Genomic DNA, 25074 nt, shown 5'->3' on the forward strand with positions numbered 1-25074 from the left:
TTGAACTATTAGCCTATATTCATATTAAGAAACCACGTACGTACTGGTAAACTAATATATAGTAAAATGTTTAATATGTGTATCTTTTACCGTGTGAATACTGTTTTATATGATTTAGGTGGAGATAATGACCCGCTTTGGGCTTTTTGTCAACGTTATTTTCATGTAATTTGTTCGTTTTCTAACTTTAAAACCAATAAAAGTCTAAACTGGCACTGCCTCGCGCCCGCAGCGCACGCAGGTAACACCGCGGCAGCTGCAAATTACGTGCAACGTGTCTGAGCGCGCGCCTCAACTCCCCAGTTTCCCGTGGAGCGCGCGCGCGGCCTCCCTCTCCTCCATCATCCTCGCGCCATCCCACGCGGCGGCACCAGGTGGGCCGCGGCACCGCCGAACCGTGGCATCGTTAACGCGCCGCAATTATGAGGCCGCAAAGAGGGACGAAATAATTGCAAATAAAACTACATGATGCAGAAAATAAAAAAAGAAATTAAACAGATGCGCGTGTTTGCAGGATCATTGCTTTTGTCCTTTTAAAATGCTGAGAGTTACAAAAAAAAAGAATATATGCAGCATTTCAGGATATGCAGGTGAGTTTTAGCGTGTAAGTACTCAACTATTACTATAAATAATAATAATAATAATGATAATAATATAAGTAGATATTTAAAATCAAATGGTTATTCTTGAATAACACAACTATAATACTTTAAATACGCATTAACTTATCAAAATATTACTTCTGTGAGCTTTACAAAGAATAAATCAGAAAACACATAATTTGTTCAACATAAAACCAGAAGCATCTTTTAAAAAGACAACAGTAACAACAGGGTAAATTTGTCATGCTTTAATTAAAATAATTCTTTAGAAATTCATTATTTACATCTGCAATAATATTAATAACAGTATAAGAAAAAATAGTCACAGTTCTTACCAAACATCAGAACATCAGCATGACAACAAACTAAATTTATTTGACGCAAAACAAATGTATTTCAAGCCTTGTTGGTTTTAGTAGCCAAATCACCGTCATCCCCCTCCCTCATCAGTCATTCTCTGAGTAAAATTGCATCACTTCCCCATAAGTAATCCATCATTTACAATATGTACATATTGCTAGACAAATACATTAATTGTCTTCGAGGGGCATATGTGGGCATTTTGTTGTAATTGTGATTGAATGTGTCACCTTTTTAGTCTATTTTCACTACAGAAAAAGCTCTTAAAATCAGAATTTACAGTGAAAACAAAGTCACGGGATGAATTTGCAAGCAGACACAGGGTTCAGGAAAAAGGAATTAATTTGTGACATGACAGGACAAAAAAGCATTTTTTGTAAACAAAAGCAGGCATAGTTCAGTATAAAGGAGTTGCATATCTGTAAGTCACTGGGTCAGTGCGGTCAAGTTGCAGATGTGCGAGAAAGAAAGTCTTTGGCCAAAAACAGCGTTGAAGAGCTTCGGATACTGAAGATATGCACCTCGATGTGAGATGTCCGGCCGGGGCCTCTGGAAACAGGCCTCTGGGAGGAGCAAGGTGTTAATGTGCATGAGTTACCCTGGGCGATGGTATCAGTAATGACAAAATAAATAACATATGAGTGGGTGCGGTAGGATGTATAAACAAATGTGTTGCTGGTTCATCAGCAGAGTCTCAAGTTCACATCCAGGTTTTTGACTTTTGTGCCTTGGTCCGTGATCAGATGTGTCAGCTGATGTGAAGTTCTCATGCAGCAGGGACTAGAGGTGGTCGTAGGCTGCAGACGGTGGAGCGGTGCGGGAGGCCGAGCTGTAGTAATAGGGTGAGCCTGCGGGGGGAGACACAGATGGAGGGGCCTTTAGAAGTGCAAGGTGGTGGATCAGACTTTTCTTTATCCATCTTATCCAAGGTTTTACAGCAGATGGTTGAGCTGAAAGTCTGAGCAGCTTGGACTGTTTGTCCTGCCACTGGATCAGGTCTTAACCCCCCCCCCATGACTTTTAAGGAATACAAAGATAAAGGAAATGCAGGACTTTCCTTCTCTAACCAGGTTGACTGGTGATGCAGTGGAGGTGATATCCCCTAATGCCTCTGTACTTCTGACAAAGACCTTCTAGGCTGATACACGCCAATGTTTTAGTCGACATTACCGGAGCAAAAACATGGTTGTATACATTCTCTTTAAAGTTTTTATTTTACGTTTCTTGCATTTTTGTTTGTATAATTTTGAACCCCAGATTTTAATTGTATCTCTATATCTACATAAAGTGGTGATCTTACAATTATTATCTCAGACTACAAGACACACGTGTACATGTGACGTTGAACTGACACCTGAGGGCTTCTCCTTGATCTGTTGTGACTTGGATTGTAACTCATTAGTATGTTGCTTTGGACAAAAGTGCCTGCCACATGAATAAATGTACATTTAAAAGTAGTTATGTATGAACAGAGATGTCTTCATATTTCCTTTAAAAATCTGTAAAAGGAATTTAAATTTGATTGTAAATTTAGTTATCATCTCCCTGCTTTGTTTGCCTTTTAGTATTGTTTTATCTTGGACCAAACAAATGTGAAATATGGGGGGGATGTTACAATTATTAACTCAAATCTAAATATATTCAGAGGTAATTTGCTGAGTGCAGAAACATGAGTACATCTAGTACCTCTGTCCGTGTGTCCTTACTCACCCAGTATGCTGGAGTTGGTGAACCTCCAGGCTTCACTGTAGGAGGTGTAGGGCGAATGGCTGTAGGTCTGACCCGAGTAGTCTGCACCTGCTACAAGAAAAACTTCATCAGACACTCACATCCACATAAAAACACATCGATACAACAAAGGAAACATTCATTATGAAAAGGCAAAAACTGAGACGTTGCCAAGAGCTCCATAGAGCCGGGTTGTTTGTGTGTGTGGGTTTGTGCCAGCATCTGCACAGCCTTAGCTCATAATTCACCAACAGTTAGTGCAGCCTGTAAACCATTAATCTGTGGTGCAGGTGGATGGCTGAGGGTAAAATCCCTTGGCCCAGTGGTGCGTGCATGCAGCTAGCCTCTACGCCCTCTTCTCCTCAGCGCTCGGCCCCTTGCATCGTTCAGCCTCTGCCCTCTGAAATGCCCTCCTCCTCCTCCTCCTGCTTCCCTCTCCGTCCTACACTTCCTGCTTTAGCCTCTCTGGCACTCCTCTTTCTTTCTTTTCTCTTTTTTTAACATTCCAATATCTAATTGGTAATTATGTTGGCTGGAATGAATCCCTGAGCTCCCCACCTCCTCCTCCTGTCCTAACCCCCCCTTTCACTCAGTAATTGTGTAGCAACGCTTCCTCACAGCGAGCCCACCAGAAAAATAATAAATCAGACCCTCTCATTTCGCGCTTCGGAGGGCAGACTTCAAATAAAAAAAGGCACATCACACACACACACACACTCTCACACACTCTTTCTGTGGTTGTATGCAGGCATCCTGACGTAGACACACACACACACACACACACGCACCGAGACCCACACAAAGATGCACATACACACACCCACACACATACACCACAAAGACCTACTCCTCTTCGCTCATACCCAGACTTTACACCCCCTCCGCCCACCCTGCATCTCCCTCCTGGGCCCCCTGGTTCCCATGGCGATGTGTGGTCAGAGGTGTCTGGGTGGGGGGTGTGGGCAGCAGGGCGGAACCCCCAGCCTGCTCCCTGTACCCCCTGGGCCCATGTGCACCCGCACACACACACACACACACACACACACACACACACACACACACACACACACACACACACACACACACAGTTCACCACCCTGGCAAGTCTACTCATTGACTCAGCCGGTCTTCCTGTTAATCTACAAGCCTCCATCTCTTCCTCTCTTTCTCTTCCCGCCGTCATCGCCCTCCCTCCACTTTCTTTTTACCTGCCGGGCTCATTTGGCGCCATTTGCTTTTTATGTTCTACCTAATTCTTCATTCAAATTGTAGGTAGAAAAACAAAACAAAGGTAAAACCTTACCTGCTACCATGCCTGTGATGGCAGAAGAGGAGTATCCTGACTGGGCAGGGGAGGGGATGTGAGGTGGGTAGCCTGGCAGGGTGGAGCTTACCATGTCACGCCCTAAAAACACACACCAAAGCACACACCTTTAACATCAAGATGGAAGTTTTAACTATTTTATGTTTGTTACAGCTATAAAGATGTTCTGGTTTAAGGTGTGTTTTTGCTGTAGAGAAAATACACTGAATCATCAGAACATGCATATAAAACTATTTTAAAAAACATTTTTTTAAAGAAGAAATGGCAGCAATGCACTGGTTTCAGCTAATTGGACGGAAGTATTTTCCTTGTATGATGGTAAACTGAGTTCAAGGAAGGATTTACTGAAATGTTTTTCACAATTTTCTGACAATTTATAAACCAAACTATGAATCAAATACTCAGCAGTTTAATAAATAAATAATAAACTAATGATAAACTTGTTAGTTGCAGCCTTACACATATTTCCCCCTACCAGAAGTTGCAGAGCACAAATGTGAGCGTGAACATGAATGAGATGGGTGCCTGCATTACCTGAGATGATAGACTGACTGCTGAACTGCCCGTACACTGGTGCATGATGGGAGAATGAGTTGAAGGCGTTTGGGAAATGGTTGGAGTTGCTGCAGCTGCTGCTGACTGAAATGGGCTTCTGCAGCGCCTGCAGCTCCACAAATGCCAGGTTGGACGCTGCCATGTTTGGGGAGGGGCTTGTGCTGGTCACTTCTGGGGACATTTCCTGTTTTAGACAGAGCGGCAGGGACTGTAGGGGCTCTGAGGTGGAAACAGCCAGTGGGGAAGGCGGGCGGGTGGGAAAATCAAAACAAATGGTGAACATGACGAGTGGAACTACAAACTCAGAATGAGTGAAATGTCAAAAACAAACAGAGAATGAGTGGCTTCAGCACACGGTGCACCGCGGTGTGTGGTAACAGTCAGCAAGCGGGTCAAAGGGCAACATCTAACATTAAGAGCCTCACCAGTCACCATGGTGTAGCTCTGGTGCGCTGCCAGGTTGCGTCCAATGGCGGAGCTGGATGTTGAGAGGCTGGTCTTGGCCTCGTCTAGGCTGCCATTGATGAGGGACAGCGGGTACAAAGTCTGGTGATGATGAACAGGGATTAGCTATTGGTGTAAAGTGTGTATGAGAAGGAGCAAATATGCATGTGTTAAAGTAAAAAAACAAAGGCAGAATTGTATTTTTTTTTTATTGTGGAGAAAGAAATCTAATAACACTAAAAAAGAAAGTATATCTACAAATGCCTGTGTTCACTTTGGAACTGTTTAAGCTCCTTACAAGTACTTTCTGAGTGCATATTGAACATAAGACTTGTTTTTACCTGCTCTGTCTTGCTGCTGGAGGCCGAGCCGAATGAGTCCGGGGGATAGTGGTGACGGTCGAACCCACAGTCCAGATGTTGCGTGGCTGCGGAGAAGTGATCCAGTCTCATCTGTTTCCTCGGGACCCCTCCACTGCCCTGAGAGTCCACACTGTGCCGACAACTCTCCTGATCACCTGAGAAACACAGATGATAGTTTAACTCTCATTCCGACATTATGACCAAACATAATGTGGTTCACTTTCATGCAAGAGGACAATATAGGAAACAGGGTGTTGGGACACCAGCATGCCTCAATTTGCCCTTTAAGGGACGAATTAAGTATTTTGAATTCAACTGTACAGAGTTTTTATTAAACACTTCATTGCACTTTGTTTGATGCCTCTTGGCTTATTCTCCCTTGTGACAGAAAAGCTTGTTCTTAATTAATATCAGGTAAAATAAAGGTCAAATGAGTTATTAAATAAAGAAATTTTAAGTGTTTTTCAGCTTTTCAAGACATGATATTTGCGAGTGGATGACTTCAGGCAGGATACCGACTCTGCTTTATGCGACAAATCTAGTCAGAAACTAAACATTAACCTGAGAAAAGTGGCTGAATGTAAGTGCTTGTATTTGGAAATTCCTTCAGTAAGTTGCTCCAAAACTAACAGAAAATTACACGTCTGATGGGCTTCCTTCCATGCGACAATAAAACGAAATGATGCCAGTGTGTGGTTTCTCAGTCATTTGATCTAATTCTTACTGTCATCGTGGCTCCTCTTGCCCTCGGCGCTGGGTTGGGGGATACCCAACAAACCACTGATGGAGTAGGTGGAGCCCAGAGAGTCTGACTGTGGAGACTCAGGAGGAGTGACTGCCGAACTGGGGACTGAAAGAGAGACAAAGACAGACAGACAGATTTGAGACACAGGGCGGAAATTATACTGTACATCTCACTGGTCCTGTCACCCCCAAGGTCAGGAGCTTAATCCTAAACAACAATAAGCACACTCTTTAATCTTTAACCTTAATCCTTAACCATCACATGATAATGCTTGGTGATATGGATGGAGATATAGCCATAATAGTGCCTGTGTGCAAGACTCACTTAAGGTCTGTCCTGGACTCAGGCCTTTTCCATCCAGAGGCAGATTGAACGGCTGCTGGACCTTCGTTCTTATTATTCTGAAACAAAAAAAATAATAATTTAACATTAAACACTCTGATGATTAGCATATCAATTTTAAGAGATGTAGAGAAGGAAAGTTCAGGTATATGCAGTCAGATATCTAAACCCGAGCAACAGGGGGCAAATTTGTACCTCTAACACGATTTCATTCATAATTCAGTTTGTCACCTATTAATGGAGCTCACGCTGGGCACCGTGTCGCTGTCACACACTCCCTCAGCCAGCAGCCTGTCCCTGATCTCCCAGGCGAACATGGTGGGATTTTGCCTTTTGTACTCTGCGATTTTATCCACAACCTTCGGGGTGGCCACCTTGGGCTTGGAGCCACCGATCACGCCTGGCTTGATGCTGCCTGTCTCGTAGTAACTGGACGAAAGGATTGAAAAGGAGGAAGGTGTTATGGATGACTGTGTGTACTGGAGTAAAGCCAGTAAAGGTTCACAAACACATCACCAAAGTGTCCCCGGATAAGTAAACAGGCTTTCAGAGGTCAAAGAACAGGCTGATTAACAGTAACAGGAAGTTGAGTAAGGCGCTTGCTGATGTGCTCACCGTCCCAGGATCTTGCTGACGCAGCCGTGGCTGACTCGGAGCTGCCGGGAGATGTCACAGGGCCGAACCCCCTGGTGGGCCATGTCCACAATGCGTTGCCGGATCACCTCCGGAAGCGGGCGTCCATTAACAAACATTCCACCTAGTTGGTTAAGACCCCCATGACCTGGGGGAGGAGGGGGGATGAACACTCATAAATGTCATGGAACTTGAGACGTGTGAACATCACAGCACTACTTTTAAAGTCATACTCACCTGGACACAGACACTTTTGGGGACACTGCAAACCCAAAACTGACCTCAATGTAGACAGTATTTTAAGCAGTGAAACTAAACCAAGAAGTAGATCTCTAAAAGCTGCACCCATGGTCAAAATGATCTCCAAATTCATTGATAATGGATAAATTACGCACACACACACACACACACACACACACACACACACACACACACACACACACACACACACACACACACACACACATATTCTACTCCTGCACTGCTCAGACATAGACACTCTCTGACAAAAGTTTCTGTCTATTTGAAATGAAATGCATGTTTAAGTCATTAACTCATTTAATGTTGCAAGTCATAATGAAAAAGTAGCTGTCAAAAAAAAAAAGCATATAAGAGAAAGAAGCTTAAGGAAATATTACAGTACAGTAAAGTAACTAAAGATATTATGTTGTCCCTGGAAACTGACAAGACATATTGATAAACTGTGGCGGCGCCGGTGTTGTCAGGAGTGTAATGAAGTTTTACATTAAACAAGTCGAGGACAGAGGAGACGACGTGAGCAGCGAGAAGAAACAAATACGACGGCTGTGAGTAATGGAGAATATTGTGACTTTCATGTTTCAGAGTTGATGTATTTACATGTATTTGAGAAGGAGAGATTTAAGGAGAATTGGTAATAAAGTCTGTTTTCGTCACACTGTCATTTCCACATGACACTTACTGATCGAGTGTAAACTTAAACATTCAGAATGAAACTGAAATCATAGTAAAAAGATATAATATTTAATGAGATTGTTGAATTACAGCCCAGAGTTAATTTAACCCAACAGCAAAGCTCATACTTTTAAATGGATGATTGTTTGATTACTTACAGGCTATAATCACCTCCTTATGAATAATACCTGCTGGCTTATTCTCACTATTCTCATTTATAAGCCTCTGATTTGTTTTGATTGCTGTAGCTGGAGTCTCAGTGGGCTTCAGTGAAGGTGACTGTTGTTATTTTATGCTTGGAAATGTAATTTAGTAGAAAACACTCCTCATTTGAACACACTATATATAGAAAACTAAATTTAAAGTCCATAAAAATGTAAATGATGAATGAAAAATACTATTTTATATTGTCTGTCTTGTGTCTTTCCTGTGTATTTTTTCATTTTTAGTGAAACAAGCTGTGCATCTTTTTGTTTGAAATATATAAATAATGTTTATTATTATTATTATTATTATTATTATTATTATTATTATTATTCACATTAAACACTATATTTCCTCAGGAATATATTTATTTTTTGTATTTATGTATACATACAGTAAACATGCAACAAGATAATAAGTTACTCCAGTATCCTGCAATATTATTCCTTTTTAGACAAACTTATTATTATACTTTCTATTATATATTATTAATAACATTTTAATGCATATGAAGCTGTTAATTCATTCGTGCTAATGCCATGTTGATTTGAGTGAATTCATACACACTGAAAATAATGTGAGTAATAAAAACCGACACTGTCAATATATTTGATTTTCATAAATATAAACTATATTACAGTTGTAACATAACATAGTGCACGCACATTGATCTAATAGTGAAAAGCTGCAAAATAAGCTTTAAACCCCATAAAGAAAACATGTTTTTCCCGGTAAACACCAACAGACAAAGCACTCACTGCGGTTGAACCAGCAGCCTCCGCTATCTTCTCTATAGACTGCACGGTGGTGACTCTGCAAGAACACCATTGCTTTTAATTTAACCCATTGAGACACTTCTCTTTCTTAGCCTTTTCCCAGCTTTCATTTCCACATCAAACAGCCGGACGAGGCCGGGGGAGGCAGGGAGGGGAGGGGGAGGAGGGGGAGGGAGGGGAGCCTCTATTAACGCTGCCAGCGGAGTGTGGAAAAAAATCTCCCCGCCAAGCTTCATCAACCTGCAGGATATTAAAGCGGAGCAGACCCGGGGGGCGGTGAGCACGCACACATGTGCGCGCAGGGTGCACAGACACCGCGTGCACACCCCAAAAAACAAAGCGTGAATTCATTACGAAAAAACACTTCAGATAGATAGATAGATAGATAGATAGATAGACAGACAGACCACGCCGTTAGCCTCCTGCTGCTCTGTGATTGACCCAGCTGAAGTGGCTCTGACCAGGGGAGGATTGTTCTAAATTTATATTTGACAGCTTTAACTGCCATCCAATTAACTTCCTTAATATCCCGCACAACAAGCAGAGGAAAATAACAATTCCCTCCTTCAGGAATCGCGATGAGCAGACACAGCAAGACACCTCTCTACATCCCAATCTAGGCCCTCAAATGATGTTTTTTTTTAAATATTTAATATTTGGCTGAATGTGACTGACCTCTGTTCAATCCCACAGAACTTTAAATTTAAATTCTAGTGTGGAAAGTTTCCAAAGATATGAAATATGCCAAATTTTAGATTAGTGTGTGTAAAAGGATGATGGTGGAGCTGGAACAAGCTGATAGCCAACACTTAACTTTAAGTAACCCCTATTTAGCATTTATAAACAGTATGTAAACATTTAATAAATGGTTTATAACACACTATAAAGCAGTTGTGAACACATATAAGGAGATTGTGTGCAAGTGTTTATTAGTCAATAATCATAACTTATCCTGTGAATATTTATATTATTGCAACTGTATTTTACTATATTGCTATTTATTATATATTTATTCTGCCTTAACTTAAGGAGGTAGCGATGCTGACAAATACATTGATAAACATGTGTGTTATAAAACATGAAATAAATGTTTATGACTACTGCTTATGAATAATAAATTATCAGGGGATTCTTTTTTTTCCCAGAGAGGGGACATAAAGATGGAGAAGTGGATGTTAAGAATCGTCTTAATAAAGACTTATAATGACAGGAAATGCCAGATGTGTTCAGCTAACCTGTTCAGTCGCTGTGAAGCTTCAGCTTGTGTTGTGTATTTACCTCTTCCAGTGTGGCTGGACATATCCCTGAGTTTTTGGTCCTTGCTCCACCAGCTGAACGTGACACTCGCCTCCTCCACGCTGTCCCAGTTAAAGTGTTTTTACTCCCCGTCCTGCCTCGTCTGGCATGAGTGTGCTCCTGAGCACAGTGTGGACCGCTTGCTGCAGGAGAACAGGGGTTTATGAAACTGGCTGTTTGTCATATGTGACGCCTCTGAGCTCGTACAGAACAAATACTCAGCTGGTGTTCACAGTTGCTCACTGTGTGTCTCTACAGCTTAAAATACTGTCTTCAGATCACCTGCACAGGTCTGTTTATCAGTGAGACAGGCTGTGGACGGCAGAAGAGATCATTTAACTGTATACAGAACAGGCCTGTGTGTCTGTATTTGAGTAGAAATACTATGATTTAATAATCAGTATTTGTAAAACATGAGAGAACTTCTTCCCCTTCGGCCAACACAGATGGCTGCTTTGGTTATACATAAAATTTGCCTTCATTAACCGCTTTGTAATTAGGATTGACTGGGTTCATTAATCACTTTATAATCATTATAACCTGAAAGTACATATTTTATTTTGGGTCTTGAACAGAAGATTTGAGGAGTAAAATGTAAAGTAGATTTTGTGTGAGTGGAAAAAGTTTGAGGAGATAAAATCAATATTCAGGACTGTGGTAAAAAATACAGACTATTTTACCATAAATAACTAATAAATGAAAACAAACAAAAGTAACCGTAATTAGATATCATGAGTGCAATCATGATGTATCAGGTGAAACATAAAATAAAGCACTTTTTTTGTAAGAACAGGAATGAAATTAAAAAGACCTGAGAAGCAACACAGATTGAGTTTTAGAGATGAGACAAATATAATTAGGATCTCAGCTCTTAAGTAAAAGACACCAAATGTGTTGTAAATGTGGTCGCTGGCAGTTGTCCATATGTAAGCCTTGTTTACAGGCTCCATCTGCTCAGCTGCTGCTACTTCTCCACTCTGCTGGATGAACTTGAGCTCCATGAAGTTCACAGCAATAAGAGTGAGACGTGTGATACATTGTGTAAAATAAGACAGTGGCAGCAGCTTCAGACTCAGAGACAGGACTGCAATTAGTGGGATAATGTGATGTTTGGTTTTTAGAAAAAGTAACACTGTGGGGAAAAACTGTGGGAAAATTACACAAAAATGATTCATTTCACTGTGTTTAACTGTCATTGAAGCTGTCAGGTGTTGTCGTGTCCTGCTGGGTGGACACGTTAAAATTAACCAAATAATTAGCAGCCTGTCACACACTGTTAGATACCTGTAAGATGTGATGATTGACAACATAAGTTCAGACCCGTTTGACCCAAACTTATGCTGGTTTAATAACATTTTACACTGTTGCTACTAGAAATGAATCCTATCACCAGGTTTAGTTACATTTTGAATGTTTGTATGTGGATTAATTGAATTGGCACTAATACAGGGAGTTGAAAACGTAGTGTAAGGTACAATTTAATTTCAACTTTTTGTTGAATGTGTGTGTTTTATTTTTATTCTTATTGTAACACGACCGTTTCCAAGTTGTCTCCTAAACCTATGTATAATAATGTATAACATTTTAAACCATATCAATGTATGATATCAATATTGATAGAAACATAAAAGCACATGGTTAGAATAATATTTAAAAAGTACAAATTTCTAAATGCCAGGTCAAATAATTTGACTTCTTGAAATATTTTTTTTTTTTTGCAAAATTATGTATTTATTAAAACAAAACAATTCTCAGTCATTTTTTAAATAACTATTGATTGACTGCGTTGAGGTTTATTTTTTGGGACATGAAAAACAAGGCAGGAGAGGAAACAAAGTAACTTTTTTACATTTCCATTACTTTAATATATAATTGTATGGCTCTTGATGAGTATATTGTAACTATATAGACTTTAAAATGTTAATTTTTAGTTTACAACAACAGTTTTAATTATTAATATTCTTTTTGAACAATGCATTCGTGCAGGACTTTAGTTCTTATCCTCGGTGTTTACAGGCATGTGTAGTTTATTTTCCAACAATCAACAACTCATGTTCACAGTCTCTCATTTTATCTTGTGAAGTAAAATTATTATATATATATCGTTTATGTCCAGAGCTTTAATTCTAAAGATGAATTATTTATTTCGGCTCTCCATTAATTATGTTGGTATACACCATTAATGACTTATTAATTAGTTACAGCATTTTCTGATTCTCACATGTTTTTTCACTTCTTTTTGTAATTTCACAGTGTTTAATTTTCCTACATAATATTTTAGTAAATCAAAACTACAGCTTATATATAGCCTGTAATTCGGACCCAAGCACAAAGGTTCATTTTTGGGACCACACGTGAAGCTGCATCGGTGAAAATGAAAACACAACCTGCGATTCATCTCAACTGTCCAGCTCTTTTTGCGCAATGACGACTCTTTGATGATCATTATTACTGCTCCTCCACAAACTTTACGCTTACCTGAACCTGGTGGTCACATCCTTTACACCCTCATCTCAATAACCAGCTCTCATTATTCTGCCTCATATGTCTGTGTCACCAAATCAGAGCGACATTAAGCCTCCAGTAGTGTCTCCACCGTCTTTTTTCTGTGGATGATTTAAGTCTCCTCTGTTTCGTTTTCCACCTCGCAGGACTGCGTATTATTAGGCTAATTGTTCCCGATATGCACACATCAAATAATAACACAACCTCAGGGGTCGGAATGAAGAGGGCTTACCTTTCAACGACGCAGCTGTAAATACAAAAACGTCCCCCGAGCAGAGATTCTGATATTATCCAAATGACGGGACTCTGATAGTGTAACACGGTGTGTGTCCGGGGCTGCTGTGGTGTTGTGTTGTGTTGTGCGCTGCCAACACTCGGCCAGGTTTTATCCAACCGGGGCTGCGCAGAGGACGGAGCCCTGCAGCCATTGGAGGAGGAGGAGGGAAGAGGAAGGAGGAGGTGTGGTTTTATGGAAAAGAGAAGAGAAAGCACCCCCCCTTCAAACTAGAAAAAAAAAAAAAAGAAAAAAAAGACAGGATAACTGACCCTGTGTTTTGATGGCATGTCACTGAGTGACTGTACGGAAACACTTGTCAAGGAGACGGCTTGTTTCCATTCACCTCCAGCGACAGCGCCGCTTTAATTAGACTGCGTGCGTAAAGGCATGCGGGTCCGATCCCGACGGTCTGTGCGCCGCGTTCACACACAATTTAGTGGCTGATTTGCTGCAATCAGTCACAGTTTCTCTCTGACAGGTAGACTACACACCTGACTGAGGAACAGACCGGAAATCTAGCGCGAAAGGTGAATCACTGACCCTCAAACACGCTGCTAAACTTTTTGCTAAACACTCTGGTGGGAAATAGAAAGGAGATTGAAGTAGATCACTGAAGGTGTGAGAGCAGATTTGACCTACACAGTGTGATCTTTATCGCCGAGTTATTATTGTTTCCCAGATTATACATGTCCGTTATAAATCTCTATGTTTCATTTATTATCCGTGAATTTATTTGTCCTGTAAAAAAAGTAAATATATTTACTCCTCCTCTGTCTTTTGCTCAAATAAGCCAAAACACCTGGAATAAGGAAATAACTAAATCTCAAGTCAGGTGACTGGTTTTCTTCTGGCCCAGCTACACCTCTGGGTGCTTTGTTTGGTAAAATTAGACTGGTTTGGAGTCTAATGGCACTGTAGCTTCATGTTGTAGCCTAAAAAATAATAATATAGCCTAAAAAATTCGATGGATCACATTTTTTTGGAGCTATTATAGTTAAACCACTATAGCTCATATTGCTCTTTTCTTCTTGAAATTCATCTGGGAAGTTAAATGAGATTAAAGCACGACAGAGGATGAGCTTCTCTGCCTCGATCCGCCAGATAACGTAAAATAAAGGGGTAAAAAAACAGCTATCTCACCTCATATTTTGTCCTTGAGTTGTATACATTTCTATGTCTGCCTGAGAAGATGTGAATGTGTCACTATTGGAGTAGATTTCTGTGCTTTTTTTTTTGCAGCGGCTCTTGCGCGCATACAAACGACTTGAAGCCTCTTGGTTTTACTTTCTGCGCCCTGCGTGAAACAGGGCTCCTTTACGCGTGATGTCACACCAGGGTGTCAGGATCCCCCTGAGTTAAAACGTTGTTAATGTTGTTCTCACGAGCCTGTAAAACAAACACAACACCTCTAATGACAGAGATCCATGGCACCGTGTCGTCTGTCTCATATAAAAGCAGGTTTATTCAGCCATATGGAGCCTTTTTTTTTCCTTCTAGGGGAATTTATCTACTTCTCATGAGAAATTAGAATTTTAATATACAATTTAACAGTGGTAACAGTTGATCTGCAAAAAATAGTAATTATAGTTTTATATATATAGCATGTATTGTATATATATTTCAGTTTCACGACAGGTTTACTACAAGAAAGGAGGACCACAATTCGGGTTTAATCCTTATCTCGTCAGTTTGTGATTGAAGTCCTTCATTCCACTACATCAGTGCCGCTGCAGGACAATGGGGCGACTGTTTTTAAATAAATAAAACAGCCAAAGAGACTAAAGGGAATCATAACATTAGCTGGAAACAGAGACAGTCCTCTGTAAAGTGACCAGAGCGCAGAGAAAATGACAAGTGCCTGGAGGGAGAAGTGGCAGAAGGTTAAAGAGAGTTTAACAAGGGATTAAAACTCATAGATTGGTATCTATCACGATGATACTGTGAATTAAAATAGCGCTTAATTATATAGGTCCTCCTTGCCAAAGGGCAGGAGTCTTACACGCCCTAAATCCGGACTCTCATAACGCATAAATGTTTAGAAAATATCCCAGAAGCATCTCCGTGTTTTTCCTCAAGCTTCATATCAAGCCGTTTTCATATGGGGGCTGCACTGACATGATGCTGTCAAATATCATTTAGGATTATTTAGACCGCAGAAAAACGTCTTAAATGTCACCAATTCGCTCCTGAGACATCCAGTGAGAGGAATAAAGAGTTGATCATTAAGCAGATTCTCTGTTTGGACTGCAGTGACACACTCAGAAATCCAAGAAGACAAAAGGAATACATTTTCGTTCAAATTATTAGTATTCTTGGCTTCACAGGTATTAAAATCTTTCTTTTTAAACTAAACAAAAACACTACAGGCCTGACAGCCTCCCGTGTCCTGATTCAACACTGATATAGTATTAAAAGTTTCATAAAAAAACAATCCCACTGTAAATATGAACTTCCCAATGAGGCTGTTTGTCTTTATAAACTCCTGATTTTGTCCATTTCTTCTTGTATGTTTTAATAGACTTTCTGCTGGGAGAAAGGAACAAATGCTCGAAATATATATATATTTTAAAATTTCAAAGTAGAAAACTGCTTTGCTAAAATATGTTTTATTTTACATTTAATATGTTGATAATAGGGTACAATCCACAATAAACGTTTTTCATAAATATTCCAATGTATTTAAATTATGAGAGAAAGTTTCATAAAAGACACTTCATAAATTCTTTTAATATTTTTCCTCTTAAATGTGCTGCTGACTTTGTGTCAAACTGTTAATAAACTGTATTTGTAAGAGATTTGCAATTTTTCAGCTTGGGATCAATAAAGTATGTCTATCTATCTATCTATCTATCTATCTATTATCTATCTATCTATCTATCTATCTATCTATCTATCTATCTATTAAAAAAAGGTGAAAACTGCCGAGAACAACTGAGATTGCTCCCTCTTGGATGTTACAGTAATAACAAGCTCTATAACTAAACGCTCAAAGTGAGGCCTCATTATTAAACGATTGTTTCCTTTCTTTCTTTCTGTGTCCGGGTGTGTCTTGTTGACGGGTGTATCTCCGGATTTACTTCCTCGAGCAAAGTTTGTGTCTCCGCAAAAAGAAAAAGAAAAGCAGAGTAACCTGCGGCGACAGGTGGCAACAAGAGGTGGGGGTAAAAGGTCAGGGCAAACACTTCCGACTGCACAGATAAGGAAACATGCACAGCTATTTTAATGTAGCCTATATAGGAATATTTCTACACTTTAAACTGAGCTGCCTCAAAGTTAAACTAGTGCCATTCAGCAAAAAAAATAATCTGGAAACCACCAAATTTTCCAAATAAAATCCAGTGGTTTCATCTGACATATCATTATTTATCAGTATTTTGACAAAAAGACAAAATAACGTTATTAACAGGCTAATTCTGCACGTCTAATATCTTCTATCAGGGATATTATAATCCCACTAAACGTTATAGGTCAAAATAAAACACCAGAGACAGTCCAACAAGTGGGATAATAGGCTGAAAACATAAGGAATAAAGTCTAAATAAAGTCTAAATAAATATTATATTCATCTTTCATCCCTCACTCAAACTCACTCAGAGGTGTGACTGTCTGACTCGCGGTGCGCGCCCCCGCGGACAGAGACACGTCGCCTCTCGCCTCCTCTGCGCGCTCCCAGTGAAGATGAACGCTTCCCGGGGAAAAAAAAGCAAAAAAAAAAAAAAAAAAACCACCCGCTTAATGACAACTTTTATAAATGTAGTCGAGTGAGCGCACGTCTCTTTGTGGTCAGCGAGTCGAGATGAGCCACATAATTAGGTCATAATAGCTGGAGAAACACCTCACTATTGATGATCCCATTAGGGCGATGATTTCCTCAGCTCACAACTGCTGAAACCTATTTTTTCCGCCCCGTTCTTGCTTAAGAGGGTTTCCCACACTGACACTCACACGGGGAATAATTACATGTTTTTGCAGTACACGAGGAGAAGGCCAGTTATAGTTATAGTTTTTTTTTTTTTTTTTTTTTTTCCTGTGTTTAGATTTTAAATGTGGGTTAAATAAAATATGGTGCTCTCTGTTAAAAGGGTTTCTGAGAACCACAGAAGACAACCAGGGGCGGAACTGGAGGAATATTGGCAAGAGGGTGGCATGGAGACTGTAAGGGGTCGCAGAAATATGCTGATTTAATTGCAAACAATCACATTTATCAAGATTTGCTTGGAAAAGCTCCCAAATGAACATATTTTAACTCAAAACCTCACATTATTGTTGCACATTAGTTAAGCATTTAATAGAAATATCTAAAAGTGGCTTTAGAGATCAATAAATTGTTCAACTGATTGTTTTATAAACATTTTTTAAGCCATAACTTTGCCTAAAACGTGACCATAACCGATCATTAAAGGGCCAGTGTGTAAAATTTGGGAATATCTATGGTCAGAAATGGAACACAATACTCATAGGTATGTTTTCATTAGTGTATAATCACCTGACAATAAGAATCAAACAGAAAGAAACATTATAATGAGCCATTTTTATTTACAGACGCCACAGGTCACCTTCTGTGGAGGCCGCCACGTTGGACCGCCATGTTTCTACAGTAGCCCAGAAAAGACAAACTGGCTCTAGATAGGGCTAGTTTCTCCTCTGTAAGGGGAGGGTGAAGCGAGGAAGGTGCAATCTGCAACTACGATTCCACTAAATCTTACACACTAGACCTTTAAATTAATTTATAATTTATATATGTTATTTTCATTAATTAATCTAAATTAAAGTGTTTAATTTGACAGCATTTGACACCAAGCTGGGGTGGCGGTTGGGACAACCAGGACTTTTTTAGATGGTGGCACACCTCTCTAGAACCGCCCGTGGACACAACATATCATCTTTAAAAAAGAGTTTAATCCACATAGTACAGATGCCGTGGATATGAGGAGTTTTGTATGGCTGCAAACATCCGTATATAAGTGGTCTATGGTGCTGTCTGTTTGTTTCCATATGGGATTCAGTCATGTTTTAGGTGTTCTTCCTCGCTGTTACTGTCATGATGCATGTGTCGCCAATAGCTTTCCAGCCCCCACCTCTTCATCCTTTCAGTGCCGCCCCTTTCTCTCCGACCAGCCTTTACCATCTGTTTTGGCTCCCCTCCATTCTGTCCCCTCATCTTTTTCTCCTCATCTTCCTGTGTTTTGTGCACTGTCCACCCTCCCTCCAGCTTTGTCTGTCTTAGTCCAGCCCCGTCCATTGTTCCCCCTGTGCCTCCCATTTCCGCTTTGGTGTTGCCCTCTGACCCCACACCCTGTCCTCCCCCCGTCCCTCCTGCTGACGGGGACCCCAAATCTTCTTGTTCTTCTCTTGACTGCTCCCCCTTTAAGTTTTTTTTTGGGGGGCTAATAACTGTTGCCAGCAAGCTCCACACAAAATCCCAGCGTGATTGCTATTGTGAGGCCCACAATGGCATACAGGCAGTAATGGCCATTAGTAACAGAGGGGCTTGGCCTGTGAGCAGTGTTTAGTTGTGTTTAGCCCACATGTAATTTGGACTGGTGGTCAGATAATCTTCAATCGGACACATTTTTAATCTGTTCCTGTTGCTCTCCCTCACTTCATTTTGCATTTAACTCCTCCTAAAATAGTGTTAAAGTGTAAGAATTTTGCCAAATGTGCCCTCAGTAGCTGAATGATTTATATGAATGAATTCAATGTGGGTGATACAGGCCACAACACATGCACCCCCACCGACACACACTAGTAATTGCAGTAGACTTTGAAGATCAGAGAGGTCCATCAGAGTGGACCTTGTCTTCATGCCTGTCGGTCAGTGTCGGTCTCCACGGAGACGGGCATCACAAAGTTGGCAATTGGCTGTAATGTTTTGAGGGGTGTGGGTCCTCATGGGAAGTCAGGTGCTCCTCTTGCAAGTGGAGACACGCCGGCCACAGAGTTAATCAAATGGATAGTGAAAGAGCCTCATTATCCAGAGAGCAGTATGCGGCTGTAATGCAGAAAATATCAAAGCACAACTCTGTTAGCAGGCTGAGTGAATGTCAGCGAGAAAAACCAAAACACTTTGTGTCGTCTTCTGGATTAGTTGTCTTGTTGCTCTCAGCTACCAATTAACTTACTAAAGAGACTCGGAAGAAGACATGTTAGGGCCACTTTACACAAGAGCAAGATATTGCCATGCATAATTGTCTTTGAGAAAAAAACGAAATTTTAGAATAGACTGAATTTAAAGGGTCACACAAACATATTTCCTCACTTACCCTGAGTGGCCTTGCTGTCAACAGTTTCTTCAGTAGAATGTAGATCCAGTCGGCCGGTCAGTCGGTTGATCCACCATTTTTGTCCAGACTGAAATAAACTAAAATATTTGTTAATTGACATAACATGTTTTTACTCAGACAATGAACCCAATATGACTTTGGAGATCCTCTGAGGTTCATATTTGATTTTAAGTGAAATGTCTTAATAAAGAAGGGACTGCTATTACATTTGCTACAAACCAGGATGAATGTCCCCCTCAGGATGACTTGTAATCACATTGGTGATCACCTGATTTTTCATCGAGCAGCATCATCAAGTCAAAATTAAAATTTGTCCAATACTTTGCTTTATGACCAAATACCTGCAAAACTAAAGGCATTCCCATCGGCCTCAGCTGTACTTTGTGTTTAGAGCTTATTAGCAAATGTAATCCATCCAAACTAAGATAGTTGACAACTATCTGCTACACATCAGCATGTTAACACTGCTATTGGGAGAATGTTAGCATGCTGATGTTAGCAATGAGCTCAAAGCGTATCTGTGCAGCCTCATGTATAGTCGCTACGGTGGCTGTTGTAACTGTTTCCAGCTTAAGTTTGGCCTGTGACAACTGAAGGGCAGCTTTCATTCATTTGTAATAAATCCCAGATAGAGTCGGTTACAGGGTTATTTATTGTAATCTATTGCTGAAATTTCACATGGAAATATCTGACAAGCAAAAACAAAGCTAAAGCTATAACACAGAAAACCCATGGACAGCCAAAATAATAGGATTTAGCATTGTAGTGGCAGTATGGTTGTATTCTCTGTCTTGTTTTAATGGACACTTTTTCCTGTCATGATACACATAGGGATAAAATAATAAAAGAATGCATGCGGCTACCCCTGCAAACCATATATTTCAATACAGTCAATTTCATATTTATTAGACTGATATAATGCAAGTGTGACTGACTCCAGTATATTTGGCTGTCTCTGCTGTCAGCAGACGATAAAGTGGAAAGAAATGTTAACACTGTAATGGTAACAGGCATTAAGAGAGACAGAGAGAGCGCCTGCAGATTTACTGCTGTGATGTCCCACTGATGCGTCGTGTTTGACGATTATGGACAGCCCAGGGTAATAGCAATGTAATTAGGCCTTTACTGTCGTGTAATTCTCCGTCAAGCACATTGTCAATAGCCTGGCTGATGAGGTTGAAAGTGAGATTGGGATCCAGTGACCCGGGCCAGCCGCCGTAATAACGGCACACACGCATTCACACACACGCACACACAGGCAGCAGAGTGCTTGTAATGCAGTGTTGATGCTGTGATATTTGCTTTTGTCCCGGTGTTGATCTAAGCTGACATTATGCTGTATGGCCCTGATCGCTGTTTGTCTGAGTGTTACATTTGTCATCTGTGGGAGGGCAAACGAGGGATCAGGAGGACTGGAGAGCAAAGTGAGAGAGGGAGGGATGGCCTGGCAGGTGAAGGAGGGAGGAATAGAGAGAGTGAATGGGGGAGTGTGTGTGTGTGTGTGTGTGGGGAGGGGGTGGTGGTGGTGGTGGTGGTGGTGTATATGTGCTCATCTCTTGTGTGTGTCAGTTGCAGATCTGCTGGTGCGGAAGCAGATCTTTTCCCTCAGTGACTCTATTAATTTACCTCATTTATCTTAACCACCTCCCCCTCCCCCCAATAAATACTGAAGACCTCAATCTATGTGTGTGCGTCAGTGTGTGAGTGCTTGTGCATGCAAGTCAACAACCATATATCTGTATGTGTGTGTGTGTGTGTGTGTGTGTGTGTGTGTGTTTGTGTGTGTGCGTGATGGAATAAAAACACAGCAGCTCCCCTTTCTATTCCCAGAGGACAAATCCGTGGCGGAAAAACTCATTTTCCTGCAAATAGTTTGTCAGCCAAGCTAGGAGGAGTGATAAATTATCACAGACGTTAGGTGAAGGAGGGTGACTGGAGGAAGAGGGAAGCCCTCTCTCTCTCTCTCTCTCTCTCTCTCTCTCTCTCTCTCACACACACACACACACACACACTGCTTTCTCCCATCTCACTTTCCTAAACTACTCTACTTCCTCCTATCATTTCTATTTACGTCTGATTTCTTTCATCGTGCATTTCACATTTACAGGAAGCTCTGATCAAAACAGCATGCATGCATTTCACGTGCACAGATAAACACTCACACATACAGTATTCACAAAAACGCAGGCATGTATTCACAAACACACACACACACACACACACACACACACACACACACACACACACACACACACACACACACACACACACACAGTGCAAGTTGGGAAAATGTGGTTGCCCCTACAACTCAAGTGTGACTCCCCATTCCAAATGATAAATTGATGGCCAGAAAAATGGATTTGTTTTCAACTAGTAACACATCAAAGAAATAATAATTCTGTGCGGGGGAGAGTGGCGGGATGATGAATGGGGTGGACAGCTGGATCACAATGGAGCAATGGAGTGAGTGAGTGAGAGAGAGAGTGAGAGAGAGAGAGATGAAGGAGTAGGATGTTAGAGAGACACTGTAAAATCAACAGGCAAACAAAAACACTGTCAGGCAGCTGAGATGGTTTTGTATGTTTTGTAACAGGCTAACTCTGGGCGGACGAGTCTGATCCCCATCTCAATTGGCCAAATCAAAATTTGGACACCTGAACGTTACACACATATGTGATAGGTTGGACATCTCATTCCAAAAACATGGGCATTTATGTCCTGCTGTAAACATCCTTTTTTCTGCTGGGAGGACTGGAAAGATTTTTACATTGAGGGGCAAGAGCATCTAATATTCATCCAGGAAGTGTTGGATGAGGCTGAGGTTTGGGTTCTGTAAAAGGGAAGGATAAAAGGGAAAGTTGGAAGCACACTGTTGTCCAAAATATCATTGTATGATGTACCATTAAGTCCATGAAAATGTATTTAAATCCAGTAAATGCATATATAAAAAGCAAATACATATTACAATATGTTTTTCACTCTATTTCTATGTTAAATTTGTTTTTATTTAGGCTTTTTAAAACTTAAGCCACACTGATTAAAGATAACAGAAAATGTTTGATGCAATTCTTTGACAGCCAAGTGAAGAAAACGTTCAGGTAAAGTTCAGAATATACTTCTTTGAAACTTTTTGAATGTTAATTTTAGCTGAAATGACCAACTATTGCTTCTCCCCAAGTATTTCACATTTATGTATATGTGTAAAATGATGCAGTTAAACTTAATGCAACATCATTATAGCATGCATTCCAGATGGATCTGATTTTAAGGAACCCCTCGATATAATTTAGCGCTCTTTATACCGAAGAAGCTCTTTAAATTACTCTGCACTTAGTTTGCAAAAGTTTGTCAAATGAGCTTGTCCACTGAGAGCTTCAGACCTCACTTGCCTTTTTCTGTCCCCCCTGTCCACTACTAGTTGAGCACCCAAATGAAGGCAACTAAAGAAATCCAGATTTTAAAGACACATTTTAAAAAATAACCTCAAAGCACAACCAATAATGTAAATGCTGAGTGAGCTCCACATGTCTGTTGGCCAAATTTATGCCATGTGAAAGTGATCATGAGACTACTCAGTGCTTCAGTTGGATTGACTAATAATAATCTGTATATTGGACTGGAAATCAATCAAAAAGGAAAATAAAATATGATCATTAAAACCGAGCAAAAATACTCCCAGTCCTGCTCCCAATGTCCAATACACTCGTCTGCAGGATCATAATAACTGTCTGGTTTTTAATGCTTGTTAAACAGAAGGGTGAACACAGGATCAACCAAATCTCTTTCCAATAAAGCAATATAAGTTTTCTTAAAGCATACACATCAGTAATTTGAATTTACATCACTCCCAGTTGTATGAATTAAGGAATACATTTCAATAGTAAACTAATGCAGCCTAGTTCTTTTCTCTTGCAACTCATAATCCTCCCACTCTGCTCTCATCCCACTCAGGTAGTCATCTCGCTCAGGTAATAACCGTTAGCATAAGCACTAAAATCACATCATCATAATCATCATCATTATCATCATCGTTCCTGGTCCCAACACGTTTACAATCATAGCTAGAGCCATAGCCATAACACGATTGCATCTGTATATTCACACAGTATTGAGGGAATTATTTGGACTGCCATTGTGCACAGCGGATCATTAAATGTAAGAGGTGTTCTTCCCTCCAGGTTTCTAAAACCGACCCCGTGCGATGTCTATACTCAATGTGTGTTTTCATCCTGCTCATTTTTTCCCAACCATATCTTATTTCTATTCTTTTTTATCGCCCTCCCCTCCCCTCCCTTCTCTCCCTCCCTCCCTCCCTCCCTCCACACTCTTCTTTCCCTTCGTAGTGATTGATGGAGTTAGGCAACAGAGCACAGAGCAACGTGTGGCCAACAGTCCAAGACAGCCTGCATATCTGAGGGAGAAAGAGAGAGGCTGGTGTGGTGGTGGAGAGGAGGAGGAGGAGGTGGAGGAGGGTGGGGATTAAACGAAAGAGAGAGGTAAAAAGGGAGGGAAGGAAAGAGGAAGGGAATGGGGAGTCAGAGTGAGAGTGTGTGTGAAAGAGGAGAAGGGGAGGGAGGGAGGAAGAGGAGAGAGTGTGTGTGTGTTTGAGAGAGAGAGAGAGAGAGAGAGAGAGAGAGAGAGAGAGAGAGAGAGAGAGAGAGGGGAGCTCAGCTGAAAGCCACAGACTTAATTCTATGCATCATTAAGCAGTCTCACTCAATGCAACATCCCCTATACATCATCCACGCTCAGTAAACACAACGGTGACATTACATTAGCAACTGCAAATGAATTTTCTTTTTAGAAGGAAATTGAGAATACTCTCTTTCTCTCCCTCTCTTTTACCCTCTCTGGCGCTGGCAAAGCTCGAGCGCGGGCCATAAAAGGCAGGGAGATATAAACAAAATAAAAACACAAACAATATTTCCCTTTGCCTCTCTGGCGCACACACTCTGTGTTTGTCAGACAGAGCAGGGCAGAGATTTGTGCACAAATACACACCGCTGTTATGCCTTCTGCTGTAATTTATTTACAATATGAAAGCAACATCATAAACATGAACATTTTATTTATATTTCTGCTGCAAGGAAATATAGATTTTTATTTAAAGACAAGGCACCTTTGCTACTTGGAAACACCAAAGCTGTTTGTGTTGTGTTTTCCCTCAATTAGTTTTCAGTTTGTTAAACTTCATCTAGTCCTTGAGCTGGTTGCACATAAAGTGTAGTTATAATGTTAGCGTTTATATTTAAACATTACTAAATCCAGTTCTCACATATATACTGGTTGTTACTAATATATCACTGCTAGGTGCGAGCTAACTGAATCAACTGACAAAACGTAGCTTGTTAGCTTGCCGGCGTAAACTTGTGACGTAAACTTACAAAATAATGATAATAATAAAGAAATACCTCAAAGAAGACTAAGTCAGCTTAAATTACCCAAAAATGTATATTATTTCCCTCTCACTCTGATCTAAGTATGAATACGACTAGCTACATTAGCTAATTACAAGTAGTTTAGAGGCACCTTTTCACTGGTTTTCACATTTCTCATTTATTCATAAACTCTCCGATCTAATGGAGAACGTCTACCGCAATTGGAGAAAATATTAAGTCTGTTAAAAAAACTAAAGACATTCACAACACAAAGTAAAATGCAATTGTTCACACACAGTAGGCACCAGGACCTAGGCTAGTAAAAG

General features: G+C 40.5%; 1 protein-coding gene across 5 annotated transcripts; it reads right to left on the reverse strand.

The window, feature by feature from the left end:
* Positions 1-835: 835 nt before the first annotated feature.
* On the reverse strand, positions 836-13164 carry pax8 (paired box 8). Of its 5 annotated transcripts, none has more exons than XM_051413236.1 (12): positions 13042-13164; positions 10287-10447; positions 7078-7219; positions 6694-6891; positions 6445-6521; positions 6100-6225; positions 5355-5530; positions 4995-5115; positions 4549-4788; positions 3994-4095; positions 2673-2762; positions 836-1810 (listed from the first exon to the last, which is right to left on the reverse strand). In XM_051413236.1, exons 2-12 carry the CDS (start codon positions 10306-10308, stop codon positions 1743-1745), a joined length of 1362 nt encoding a protein of 453 aa, XP_051269196.1. In that variant the 5' UTR covers positions 10309-10447; positions 13042-13164; the 3' UTR covers positions 836-1742. The 5 variants fall into 5 exon arrangements, with proteins under 5 accessions (XP_051269196.1, XP_051269195.1, XP_051269198.1 ...); XM_051413235.1 differs by having other exon boundaries at positions 7078-7243; XM_051413238.1 differs by lacking the exon at positions 10287-10447.
* Positions 13165-25074: the final 11910 nt, after the last annotated feature.

This window comes from Dicentrarchus labrax, unplaced genomic scaffold (assembly GCF_905237075.1).
Source record: "Dicentrarchus labrax unplaced genomic scaffold, dlabrax2021, whole genome shotgun sequence".
In the NCBI taxonomy this organism is placed as follows: Eukaryota; Metazoa; Chordata; class Actinopteri; family Moronidae; genus Dicentrarchus; species Dicentrarchus labrax.